Source organism: Patagioenas fasciata, chromosome 22 (genome assembly GCF_037038585.1).
Source record: "Patagioenas fasciata isolate bPatFas1 chromosome 22, bPatFas1.hap1, whole genome shotgun sequence".
NCBI lineage: Eukaryota > Metazoa > Chordata > Aves > Columbiformes > Columbidae > Patagioenas > Patagioenas fasciata.
Window position 1 is genome coordinate 2107662 of NC_092541.1, and position 12533 is coordinate 2120194.

Sequence of the window (12533 nt, forward strand, 5' to 3'; positions counted from 1 at the left end):
AGCCCCCCAGGGAGGAGCTGGAGAGGGCGCCCCAATGCTGGGGGGGCTGGAACCGCCATGTGCCCAGGGGTGATGGCTCCTTGGAGGCAGGAGCCAGCCTGTCACCACCACCCTAAGACAGGACAGTGGCCACCCCGGAGAGGGCACAGGGGGTGGCACGTCCGCCCTGTCCCCAGCCATTGGCACCCCAAGGGACCGCGGCCACCTCGGGTCCTCGCCGCACGGGCCCCGCCCCAGGTGCCGCATGGCCGGAGCCTGCAGGGCCCAGCCCGAGGTAGGGGCACCCGAAGCTGTGCTGCCCCCAGGTCCGGGCCCCAGGCCCCACGGGGAGCCGGGGTCCCCACACACCCCCTCGGGGCCCGGCAGCCCCCCGAGGGACGCGGTGCACGGGTGGGGGAATATATCCCATGAGCCTCTACGGAGGGTGCCCATGGGGGGGATATATCCCATGAGCCTCCCCTCCTGGGGGACTGTATCCCATCATCCCAGTGGCCGACGAAGGCGTTATATCCCACAGTGCCCCGCGCCGCCCCCCGTTTCCGGGGCGGGCCGGAAGTGAAGGGGGCGGGCCGGGCGGCGATGGCGGCCGGCGGCGGCGGCGCGGCTCGGGCCGCGTTGTTGCTGCTGCTCGGGGCAGCGACGGCGCCAGGCCCGGCCCGGGGCTCGCAGGGTGACCGGGAGCCGCTGTACCGGGAGTGCCTGGGCCGTTGCGAGCGGCAGAACTGCTCGGGGGCGGCGCTGCGGCACTTCCGCGCCCGCCAGCCGCTCTACATGGGCCTGACAGGTACCGCCCCCGCCTCGCACCCATTGGCTGCCGCTCCGGGCCACGCCCCCAAAATGAGACCGCGCCCAGTCCTCGGGCCACGCCTTCCGCGGAGGCCACGCCCCCGCAGCGGCTGCCTGGGCGGGCGGGGCTGGATCGTGCGGACGGGATCCGTCACTGGGATGGACTGGGGAGCGCTGGGATGGACTGGGGGGCGCTGGGATGGACTGGGGAGCAACTGGGCTGTGCTGTGGCCTGGCTGCGGGGTGCTGGGCCGTACTGGGAGGCACTGGGCCATTGTAGTTCTGTTCTGGGGGTCACTGGGATGGACTGGAGCTGTGCTGGGAAGCACTGGGATGGACTGGGGCGGCACTGGGAAGCACTGGGGCTGTCTGCAGCCTCGCTAGGGGGTGCTGGTCTGTACTGGGGGACACTGGTTTTTGCTGGGGGAGGTGCTAGCCTATGTCGAGTCGTTTAGTGGGTCACTGGACCATTCGGGAGGGGACACTGGGCTGTACTGGAAGTCACTGGAGGAAGATCTGGGTGTCCTATCCATCCCCAGCACAGCAGCGAACCCCCAGCCACACAGAACATCCCCCCCCCAGCTCCCAATCACCCCACCTGCATCCTGGTGCTCCCAGTACCTGTAGCGGTTTGACCACACAGCGTGATGGTCCAAACTGGGAGGAACTGGGGGGCCACAGCAGCCGCCCCCCTCCCACCGCTCCCCCCCCGGGCACAGGCTGGACCTGCCGAGACGACTGCAAATACGAGTGCATGTGGCTGACGGTGCGGCTCTACGTGCAGGGCGGCCACAGGGTGCCCCAGTTCCACGGCAAGGTGAGCTGGGAGGCGCTGGGACGCACCGGGAGGGGACTGGGGTCCCCTATTGACCCCCCCAACTCCGCTCTCCGTTGCAGTGGCCGTTCTGGCGGTTCCTCTTCTTCCAGGAACCGGCCTCCGCCTTCGCCTCCTTCCTCAACGGCCTGGCCGGCTTCATCATGCTGCTGCGCTACAAAGCCACCGTCCCCCCCGCGTCCCCCATGTACCCCACCTGCGTCGCCTTCGCCTGGGTGAGCCATGACCCCCCCTTTTCCCTTTTTTCTCCCCTTTTCCCCCTTTTCTCCCCTTTCTTCCACTTGTCCCCCTTGTTTTTCCTCTTTTCCCCCTTTTTCCCCCTTTCCTCCTCCCCAGGGGGGCTCTACTGCACCCACATCCCCATTTGGGGGTCTCCCCACATCACAGGGGTGACAAGGGGACTTTGGGGGCGTCCTCTGCCCGAGCACGGGATCTTGAGGGTTTTTAATCTAATTAATTCATTGAATTAATTAGCAAACCCCAAGCTCTGGCCAGTGCCACAAGTGCTTATCTTCCCTAAGGAGCCTGATGATTTGGGACGTCCCCTGGCAGGGAGGTGACACTGGGCTGGCATTGGGGGGCTGCGCAGCCTGTGTGTGTGTCCCCCACATTTTGGGTTTGTCTCCCCAGCCTGTGTGTGTGTCCCTGACATTTTGGGTTTGTCTCCCCCAGGTCTCCTTAAACGCCTGGTTCTGGTCCACCGTTTTCCACACGAGGGACACGGCTGTGACGGAGGTGAGTGGTGGCCTTTGTCACCTTCTGTCCCCAAACCAGCACCAGGGTCCTGCTTGGGATTTGGGGGGGGCCATGTGCCGGAACCCCCCGTCTCACCCAGCCCCAAATCCTGCAGAAACTGGACTATTTCTGCGCCTCGGCTGTCGTCCTGCACTCCGTGTACCTCTGCGGCGTCAGGTGGGTGACCGCGGGGACACCGGGGACGCCGGCGGTGACAACCAACGCCCACCTTCCTCCTCCTCTTCCTCGCAGGACGCTGGGGCTGCAGCGCCCGGCCTTAATCAGCATCCTCAGAGCCTTCCTCCTCCTCATCCTCGCCGCCCACATCTCCTACCTGACCCTCGTCCGCTTCGACTACGGCTACAACATGGCAGCGAACGCGGCGATCGGTGAGAAACCATCACCGGGGTTTGGGTAGGGGGGGTTCGTACCCTCTTTGGGGTGCATCCCCCCCCCGCCATGACCCCGATTGTTTTGGTGTCCCCGAGGGCTGCTGAACGTGGCGTGGTGGCTGCGCTGGTGCGCGCGGACGCGGCTGCCGCACGGCTGGAAGTGCGCGGCCGTGGTGCTGCTGCTGCAGGCGCTGGCGCTGCTCGAGCTCCTCGACTTCCCCCCGTTGTTTTGGGTGCTGGACGCCCACGCGCTCTGGCACATCGGCACCATCCCCCTCAACGTCCTCTTCTACAGGTCGGTGCCCCCCTCCCCAGCCCTTAAAATAGGGGCTTGTCTTAAAATAGGGGTGCTGGGGGGGGTCCCACTTTTATGGTAGGAGCGCCAGGCACACCAGGCTTTCCTATAGTTTCAATTGGGGTTTTGGAGGCCTCTCTGTTTCCCATGGGGGGGCTGGGAGTCCCATGCTTGAAATGAGGGTGCTGGGGAACCCCACTTTTGTCCACAGTGCCCCCCTCTTGAATTGGGGTGCTAAGGGTCCCCCCTTTCCTCCACGGGATTCTCAGTGCTCTTGTCTTAAAACTGAGGTGCTTGGTGACCCCACTTTTGTCCACAGTGCCCCCCTGTCTTGAAATTGGGGTGCTAAGGGTCCCCCCTTTCCTCCATGGGATTCTTAGTACTCCCCTATTAAAACTGAGGTGCTGGGGACCCCACTTTTGTCCACAGTGCCCCCCTCTCTTGAAATTGGGGTCCTAAGGGTCCCCCCTTTCCTCCATGGGATTCTTAGTACTCCCCTATTAAAACTGAGGTGCTGGGGACCCCACTTCTGTCCACAGTGCCCCCCTTCTTGAAATTGGGGTGCTAAGGGTCCCCCCTTTGGTCCATGGGATTCTCAGTGCTCCCCTATTAAAACTGCGGTGCTGGGGACCCTACTTTTGTCTGCAGTGCCCCCCCCCCCTTAAAATGGGGGTGCTAAGGGTCCCCCTTTGGTCCATGGGATGCTCAGTGCCCCCCCCTTGTCCCATCGGGTGCTGGGCGGGGGCGGGGGGGTCCCACTCTTGCCTATGGGACACTCAGTTTCCCCTCGTCTTCAAATGGGGGTGCTGGGGGGACCTTGCTCCCCATGGGTTGGGCTGCAGAACCGGGGCCCCCCCGGCCCCCCCCCCAGCCCTCATCCTTCCCCCCCCAGTTTCCTGACGGACGACAGCCTCTACCTCCTCAAGGCCAAGGCCGAGCTCTGCAAAGTGGACTAGAGCTGCCGGGGGGGGGTCGCACAGCCCTTCGCCCCCCCCCGCGGTCCTGCCCGGTGCCAAGTGACCCCGCCTTGTCCCCCCCGCTCACAATCTCCTTCCCCCCATTGCCTTCTGAGGTTTGATGTTCTCTCTGCATTCCCCCACCCCGTGCCCCCCATCTCCCTTCCCTGGGGTGCGGGGGGGCCGGGACCCCCCCTATGGGTTGTGGGGGGGTGGGGGAAGCTGAGCCCCCCCCCGGTTGGTGCTGAGCCGTCCCTGCCGTGGAGCGCGGCAGCCGCGAGGTGGCAATGGTGCCCCCCCCGAGCCGCGGGGGGACGTGGGTGGCGGGGGGGGTCTGTGTGCACAGAGTAGGGGGGTCGGACCCCCTGGATTTTGCCGGGGGTGCGTGTGGGGCTGGAGGTGCCTTGGGGCTGGGGGTGGCCCCCCCTTCCCCGCCAGAGGGGCTGTGCCCCCCCCGGGGATGCACCCCCCATGCCTGGGTGTGTTTTGGGGTGTGAATAAAGCTGTTTGATCTGGGTCTCGCCTGCCTGTAGTCCCCCCCGCACTGTGGCCCCCCCTGTTTACCCTGTACCCCATTGCCCACCCTGCTCTCACATCATGTGCCCCCCCACCATGGTGCACACCAAACCCCCCCTGTGCCCCATATCCATGTGCACCCCTCGCCCCATCCTGAGCCCCCACCAGGATCTCTGGGTGCCCCCCCCTCAAGGCACTGCCAGGCTGGGCCGTGCAGCTCAGGCTTTATTGGGGACATCGTGGGGACACCAGGGCTTGGTGGCACAAAATATAGGGGTGACTTGGGGGGGGTCCCCAGGTGGGGCGTCTCTTTTTGAGGGGTCACTCTGTGGGGGAGCTCCCTCTTTTGGGGGGGGGGGTGTCCCTTCTTGGGGGGAGTGTCCTTTTTTTGGGGTTGCCCCTATTTGGGGGGGTGTCCCTTTTTGGGGGATGCCCTTCATTAGGGGGTGGTCCTTCTTTGGGGGGGGGGGAAGATGTCCCTCTTTGGGGGGTATGGCGCTCTTTGGGGGGGTGGTCCCTGTTTGGGGGGGGGGGGTGTCCCTATTTGCGGGGGTTTGTCTTTCTTTAGGGGATGTCCATCTTTGGGGGGTCTCTCTTTAGGGGTGGTCCCTTTTTGGGGGGGGTGTCCCTGTTTGGGGGTGTCCCTCTGGGGGGGACTGCCCTTCTTTAGGGAGGTGGTCCCTGTTTGGGGGGGTGTCCCTCTTTGTGGGGATATCCCTATTTGGGGGGTGTCCATCCTTAGGGGGTGGTCCCTGTTTGGGGGGGGTCCCTGTTTGGGGGTGTCCCTCTGGGAGGGGACTGCCCTTCTTTAGGGGGTGGTCCCTATTTGGGGGGTGTCCCTCTTTGTGGGGATATCCCTGTTTTTGGGGGGGGGGGGGTGTCCATCCTTAGGGGGTGATCCCTTTTTGGAGGGTGTCCCTGTTTGGGGGTGTCCCTCTTGGGGGGGGACTGCCCTACTTTAGGGGGTGGTCCCTGTTTGGGGGTGTCCCTGTTTGGGGGTGTCCCTGCTTGGGGGTGTCCCTCTTGGGGAGGGGTTCCCTCTTTAGGGGGTGGTCCCTTTTTGGGGGTGTCCGTGCTTGGCGGTGTCCCTGTTTGCGAGTATCCCTCTGGGGGGGGACCACCCTTCTTTAGGGGGTGATCCCTATTTAGGGGGGGCATCCCTCTTTGTGGGGATATCCCTATTCGGAGGGCTGTCCATCCTTAGGGGGTGGTTCCTCTTAGGGGAGACGTCCCTGTTTAGGGGAGGTGGGGGGTGGGCATCCCTGTTTTTTTGGGGGTGTGTGGGGGGGGCCACCCTCATCCTTCCAGCGCCTTCTGCGCGTGGGCGAAGAACACGCCGTCCACGTCGTCCACGCCGGTGCGCAGGGCGGGCGGCATGGCGTACGAGCGGAAATCGCGCAGCCCCAGCCCCGCGTCCCTCAGCGCCGCCCGCACGTCGTCCTCGGCCAACGGCACCACCGGCAGCGCCGCGGCCCCCGCCAGGTAGAACGACTCCCCCAGGGCCCCCAACAGCAACGCGTGGCCCCCCGGGCGCAGCAGCGACGCCACGTGCGCCAGGGCCCGGGCGAAGGCCGCGCGGTCGGGGCTCACGGCCTCCAGGCAAAAGGCAGAGACGATGGCGTCGGCCTTGGGGTGCAGGGGGGCGCCCAATGGGTCCGGTTGGTGCACGTCGATGGGCAGGATCCGGCGCAGGCGCTGGCGCAGCCGGCGCTGCTTCTCCTGCCACGGCTCCCTGCGGGGATCGGGGGGTCGGTGGGGATTGGGGGGGGGTCCCGTGGGGACATGGGGACAGGATGCTGTGGGGATCAGCACCCGCAGGGACATGAGGGCAGGATCCTGCAAGGATCAACCCACGTCCACAAGGACGTGGGGACAAGATCCCACAAGGATCAACCAATATCCATAGGGACAAGATCCCGCAGGGATCAACCCAGCACCCACAGGGACATGGGGACAATATCCCACAGAGATCAACCCACATCCACAGGGACATGGGGGCAGGATCCCGCAAGGATCAACCCATATCCACGAGGATGTGGAGACAAGATCCCACAAGGATCAACCAATATCCACGGGGACATAGGGGCAAGATCCCGCAGAGATCAACCCAACATTTCTAGGGACACGATCCCACAAGGATCAATCAACATCCACAAGGACATGGGGACAAGATCCCACAAGGATCAACTGATATCCACAGGGACATAGGGACACGATCCCGCAAGGGTCAATCAACATCCACAGGGACATGGGGGCAGGATCCCACAAGGATCAGCCCACATCCACAAGGACATGGGCACAGGATCCTGGAGGGATCAACTTATCGACACACGGACAGGATCCCACAGGGATCAGCCCAGTGTTCACAGGGACATGATCCTGCAGGAACAGACCAGTGCCTGTGGGGACATGAGGCTGTGATCCCACGGGATCTGGGGACACGATCCTATAGAGATCAACCCAGCATCCTCAGGGATGTGAGGCTGTGATCCCACGGGATCTGGGGACACGATCCTATAGAGATCAACCCAGCATCCTCAGGGATGTGGGGCTGTGATCCCACGGGATCTGGGGACACGATCCTATAGAGATCAACCCAGTATCCTCAGGGATGTGGGGCTGTGATCCCACGGGATCTGGGGACACGATCCTATAGAGATCAACCCAGCATCCTCAGGGATGTGGGGCTGTGATCCCACGGGATCTGGGGACACGATCCTATAGAGGTCAACCCAGCATCCTCAGGGATGTGGGGCTGTGATCCCACGGGATCTGGGGACACGATCCTATAGAGATCAACCCAGCATCCTCAGGGATGTGGGGCTGTGATCCCACGGGATCTGGGGACACGATCCTGCAGGGATCAGCCCGTCCTGTGGGGACATGAGGCTGTGGAACAGTGGGGATTTTGGGTCGCTATCCTATGGGGATTCAGGGACACCATCCTATAGGGATCACCCCAATGTCCCCAGGGCCACGCAGCTGTGACACCACAGGGCTCCCACCAGGGTCACCCACCCCGCTGTCCCCCGTGTCCCCAGCCCTACCCGCGCCCCTCGATCTTGCAGACGTGGCGGATGAAGGGGGTCCAGTCGAAGGTGCCGGGGTCCCCCCGTGCCCAGCGCCCCAGCTCCTCCCGGTTCACCGCCAGGTAATCGGTGGCCACGATCTCCTCAAAGTGGTCGCAGGCGCTCAGCAGCTGGTAGATGGTGGGACCCGACCCCACGTCGATCAGCGTGCGCCCCCGGATCTCACCTGGGGTTGTGGGGGGACACACAAGGGGAGGGGGGTGTCCCACAATGAGCCAGGCACCGGCAGCGGGGACAGGGACAACCGAGAGGGTCCCACCCGGGTAGAGGGGTGGGAGATGGGTGGGTGCCGAGGGGTCTCCCACCCCGTGCCTCAGCTTCCCCCATGCCTCAGTTCCCCCCCCATGCCTCAGTTCCCCCCCCATGCCTCACTTTCCCCCCCATGCCTCACTTTCCCCCCCATGCCTCAGTTCCCCTCCATGCCTCAGTTTCCCCCACTGCCTCAGTTCCCCCCCGTGCCTCAGTTCCCCCCTGTGCCTCAGTTCCCCTGGTGCCTCAGTTCCCATCCCATGCCTCAGTCCCCCCCCCATGCCTCAATTCCCCCCCATGCCTCAGTCCCCACCCCGTGCCTCAGTTCCCCCCCATGCCTCAGTCCCCACCCCGTGCCTCAGTTTTCCCCCCATGTCTCAGTCCCCCCCATGTTTCAGTCCCCCCCCCCCATACCCCAGTCCCCCCCCTGCGCCTCAGTTCCCCCCTCACCGCTGGCAAAGGTCTCTGCCAGACATCGCAGCTTCCAGGGCACCACGAACTCCTCGGAGGAGAAGTCGGCGCGGGGGGGCAGGTAATTGTTGTGCAGGTAGGCGCGGGGGTCGAAGCGCTCGTAGCCCTCGCGGAGGGCGGCCAAGCTGCTCATGGCGAGGGGGGGGCTGCGGCGGCGGTGGTGCCCACACCCGCTTTATAACCCCGGCCGGGCCGGGGGGGCCGCGCCGAGCGCTGGTGACGGTGCCATCCATCGCGGATAACCAGGTTAGCGCCAGCGCCCGGGGGGGCGCGGCTGGACGCCGGAGATGAGCAATGGTGTTCTGGCCTCGAAATGGGGGGGACGGGAACCCTGGATCCTGCGGCCTCAAGTTTCCCCCACCCCCGCCATCTCCAGATGTGGTGTCCTGGTTGGGAACCCCCCTTCCCCACGAGTGTCCCAGGGGAATGTCCCCCGGGATGGGATTGGGATGGGGCTCCCCCTGGTTCCTCCGTCACCACTGAGCTGAGGGTGCTGGACCTCAGCAGAGCTCCCAGTGCTCCCAGCTCCTTGGGATAAGGGGCAGGATGGGACCCGCTTATGGATTTTTTGGGGAGGGGGGATTAAAGTGTCCAAATCCCACCTGTGCCAGAGCTGTAGGAGCACAGACGGCATGGGGGAGAAGGGGATGAGACGGGGATGGAATGGGGACAGGGATGGGGATGAAATGGGAAACAGGGATGAGGATGGATTGGGATGGGATGGGGACAGGACAAGACAGGGATGGGGATGGAATTGGAACAGGGATGGGGATGAAATGGGTAACAGGTTGGGGACAGGGATGGGAATGGGATGGGGATGGCATGGGGACAGGGATGGGGACGAAATGGGTAACAGGGATGGGACAGGGATGGGGATGGCATGGGGATGGCATGGGGGAGAAGGGGATGAGACGGGGATGGAATGGGGACAGGGATGGGGATGAAATGGGGAACAGGGGTGAGGATGGATTGGGATGGGATGGGGACAGGACAGGACAGGGATGAGGATGGAATTGGGACAGGGGTGGGGATGAAATGGGTAACAGGTTGGGGACAGGGTGCAGATGGGATGGGCACAGGGATGGGGATGGAATTGGGAGAAGGATGGGAATGGGACTGGGACAGGGATGGGATGCAGATGGGATGGGACAGGGATGGGGATGGGATGCAGATGGGATGGGACAGGAATGGGGATGGGATGGGACAGGGATGGGGATGGGATGCAGATGGGATGGGACAGGAATGGGGATGGGATGCGGATAGGATGGGCACAGGGATGAGGATGAAATTGAGAGAGGGATGGGAATGGGATTGGGACAGGGATGAGGACAGGGATGGGGATGGGATGGGGATGGGTTGAGGATGGGTGCAGGGAGGGGACAGGGCCTGGCGGTGGCCCAGGGACAGCAGGATCCGGCCCGGCGGGAACAGCTAATCTGGGCACTGGCGGGGGCCACGGCGGAGCCTGGCACGGGCTGGGCTGGCACCGGGGGGGCAGTTACATAAGCAGAAGTTTAAACCCCCCCCAAACCCCACAGCTGAACCCCTGCCGGTCGCCTGGGTCCCTCCCGCTGCCGGCAGGAGCTTGTGCCTCAGCTCCCCCATTCCCAGCAGGTCCCTCTCCCCACAAATCCTGCCCCCTCCCCATCTCATGGGGGCCCCGCACCCCTCTCTGTCCTCCCTCCCTAAAAACAAAAGGATAAAGCAGGCTGGGCATTTTATTGCTGTACAAAACCCATCGTTTGTACAACCCCGCAGCCCCCCCATCCCTCCACAGCCCCCCCAGGGCCCCGTTTGGCCCTGGGGGGGTTCAGTGCTCCCCATCCTTGTGCCCCGTTCTCTTCGCCAGGGAAATCGAGTGACCCCCAGTGCTGCTGGGACCGCCACGTCCCCTCCGGCCTCTGCGACACCCCCCACGGGGTGGGGGTCCCATGCGAGCGAGACCCCACCCCCACCTGCCCCCACCCTCCTGCGCTGCCTCTTCGGGGTGGCTGAGTGGACCCAGGCGTCCGGGCCCCCCAGCTGCCCCCCAGCATCATCCTCCTGCCCCCCACCCTGGAACCCCCCCGGCCCCCATCACCCTCAGCCCCTCTGGGCTTCGTGGGACAGGGAGCGGGAGAGGGTGCGGGGGAGTTTGGCCCCACGCAGGTCCGGGGGGGCGAAGAGGGGCAGGGGGAGGGTGCGGGCGTAGGGCAGGAGGTGCTGGGTGATGGGGCTCCCCGGGGTCCCCAGGCACCCCAGGCGGAGCAGCCCCCAGGGCGATCGCTGCTCCAGCACCCGCGTCTCCCCGCGATGCTCCAGCGTCTCCCGGTGCTGCGTGTCCACCTCCCTCCGGCACCACCTGCGCATTTGGGGGGGCTCACTGGGGGGTCCCCAGCACCCCATGGGGAGCCCCGTGTCCTGCTCTGCCCCACTGGGGTCACCCCACACCATGGGCACCACTGGGGACCCACATGTCACACTCACCCCTCGGAGGTGCCTGTGTCCCCACTGGGGACCCCCACAGGTTCACCAGCCCCACGGGCAGCCCTGGAGCCCCTCCCTAATCCCACAGGGACCCCAGAAACGCTGGAGCCCCTCCCAGCCCCTTGGGGACCCCAGAAACCCCACAGCCCCCCACATCCCGCATAGCCCCATCGGGACCTTTGCATTCTCCCCACAGCCACATGGGGACCCCAAAGAATCCCAGAGCCCCCCACACACCCATGGGGACCCCAAAGAACCCCGGGGCTCCCCCCAGACCTATGTGGACCCCCAAGAACCCTGGGGCTCCCCCCAGACCCATGGGGCCCCAGAAATCCTGCAGCCCCCCCACATCCCCCATAGCCCCATCGGGACCTTTGGAGACCCCCACAGCCCCATGGGGACCACAGAGAATCCCAGAGCCCACCCCCCCATCCCCTTGGGGACCCCAGAAACCCTGGACCCCGCCTCCATAGCCCCATTGGGACCTTTGGAACCCCCTCCCCAGCCCCATGGGCACCCCAGAGAATCCAAGAGCCCCATGTCCTTGGGGACCCCAGAAACCCTGGACCCCCCCCCCATAGCCCCATTGGGACCTTTGGAACCCCCTCCCCAACCCCATGGGGACCCCAGAAACCCCCCACAGCCCGATCGCAACCCTTGTAACACCCCCTACAGCCCCAATACCCCCTTGAAAACCCCAAACCCTTGGGCACCCTCAAGCACCCATGTCCACAGCACCCATGGGTGCCCCTCACCCCTCCTCGGGCCGGGTGCTGAGCTCCAGGTCCAGCCACTCGGCGCTGAAGGTCTCACGACGCCCCAAGTCTTCCTCGCGCACGTGGCAGCCCAGGCGGGCGCCCGCCAGCCGCCCCCCGCTGCGCAGCACCACGCTCTCCCCCACCATCCTGTCACCCTGTCCCCCCCTCGATGGGACAAACCCGCTTATATCCCCCCGCCGGGGCTATTTTGGGACGTGTCGCTGGCACCGAGGGGACGGGAAGGTGCCAAGAGCCTCCTCGGGGGGTGGCATTGGGGACACGTGTCAGCGCTGTGTGCCCGCTGGTGACTTGGCGCGCTGTGGTGGCAACCACCGGGTTGTGTGTCCCCCTCCCGCCGTGGGGACACGGGTAGGACCCCCTGGCGCTGGCCCAGGGCACGTTTGGCCTTTCCCTGTCCCCCTCCCCAGCGCTGGCACTGGTCCCCAGCATCAGTGACGGACCCTGGAGGCGTTAACGGCTTCACGGGTGGCACTGCCAAGGCGGGGGCCACGTCACCCTGTGTCACCCACCCACGGTGGCCCCGCTCCCCCGTGTCACCCGGCCCATGGTGGCCCCATTCCCCTATGTCACCCAGCCCACGGTGGCCACGCTGCGCCACGTCACCCGGCACACAGTGGCCCTGCCACTCTCCACAAAGGGCCATTGGGGTCCCATTCTGGCGTGTCCCCCCCCGGGCAGGGGGGTGCTGGTCACAGGGTCCCCCTGGCTGGGCTATTTGTGGGGTGGACAGATGGGGGCTGCAGACAGACGGACACTCACCGGGTGTCACAGGCCGGGGCTCACGTGGCTGTCACAGTTTCTCTGGGGGGACATGGGGCTCCAGCCCCCCCCGAAGATGTCACCCCACAACTGTGGTGGTCTCATTGCAGGGGGGACAACCCAAGGGTTGGGGGACATTTGGGGAATCCACAGGGACACCCAAGGAGGTACCGGTGCCACCATGGGATGGGGGACAGAGACACTG

The 12533-nt window shown here is 65.2% G+C and overlaps 3 protein-coding genes across 4 annotated transcripts; 1 reads left to right on the top strand and 2 right to left on the bottom strand.

The window, feature by feature from the left end:
- The first annotated feature begins 552 nt into the window (after positions 1-552).
- PGAP3 (post-GPI attachment to proteins phospholipase 3) lies at positions 553-4515 on the top strand. 2 transcript variants are annotated; one of them, XM_065856449.2, is made up of 8 exons: positions 553-784; positions 1506-1603; positions 1714-1836; positions 2294-2356; positions 2472-2533; positions 2609-2745; positions 2845-3043; positions 3936-4515. In XM_065856449.2, exons 1-8 carry the CDS (start codon positions 580-582, stop codon positions 3997-3999), a joined length of 951 nt encoding a protein of 316 aa, XP_065712521.1. In that variant the 5' UTR covers positions 553-579; the 3' UTR covers positions 4000-4515. The 2 variants fall into 2 exon arrangements, with proteins under 2 accessions (XP_065712521.1, XP_065712520.2); XM_065856448.2 differs by having other exon boundaries at positions 554-784; positions 1684-1836.
- Positions 4516-4725: 210 nt separating this feature from the next.
- PNMT (phenylethanolamine N-methyltransferase) lies at positions 4726-8557 on the bottom strand. Its single transcript, XM_065856451.2, is given in 4 exon segments — positions 4726-6247; positions 7563-7770; positions 8304-8469; positions 8471-8557. Coding segments are annotated over 4 exon segments (897 nt in total). The 3' UTR covers positions 4726-5811.
- Positions 8558-10037: 1480 nt separating this feature from the next.
- On the bottom strand, positions 10038-11698 carry TCAP (titin-cap). Its single transcript, XM_065856459.2, has 2 exons — positions 11546-11698; positions 10038-10665 (listed from the first exon to the last, which is right to left on the bottom strand). Exons 1-2 carry the CDS (start codon positions 11692-11694, stop codon positions 10407-10409), a joined length of 408 nt encoding a protein of 135 aa, XP_065712531.1. The 5' UTR covers positions 11695-11698; the 3' UTR covers positions 10038-10406.
- Positions 11699-12533: the final 835 nt, after the last annotated feature.

Coding starts and splice junctions, on each gene's coding strand:
- PGAP3 (XM_065856448.2), top strand. CDS start 580: ATGGCGGCCGGCGGCGGCGGCGCGGCTCGGGCCGCGTTGTTGCTGCTG. Junction 785..1,505: donor GCTCTACATGGGCCTGACAG/GTACCGCCCCCG, acceptor CCCCGGGCACAG/GCTGGACCTGCCGAGACGAC. Junction 2,746..2,844: donor GGCAGCGAACGCGGCGATCG/GTGAGAAACCAT, acceptor GGTGTCCCCGAG/GGCTGCTGAACGTGGCGTGG.
- TCAP (XM_065856459.2), bottom strand. CDS start 11,694: ATGGTGGGGGAGAGCGTGGTGCTGCGCAGCGGGGGGCGGCTGGCGGGC. Junction 10,666..11,545: donor AGCACCCGGCCCGAGGAGGG/GTGAGGGGCACC, acceptor CCAAATGCGCAG/GTGGTGCCGGAGGGAGGTGG.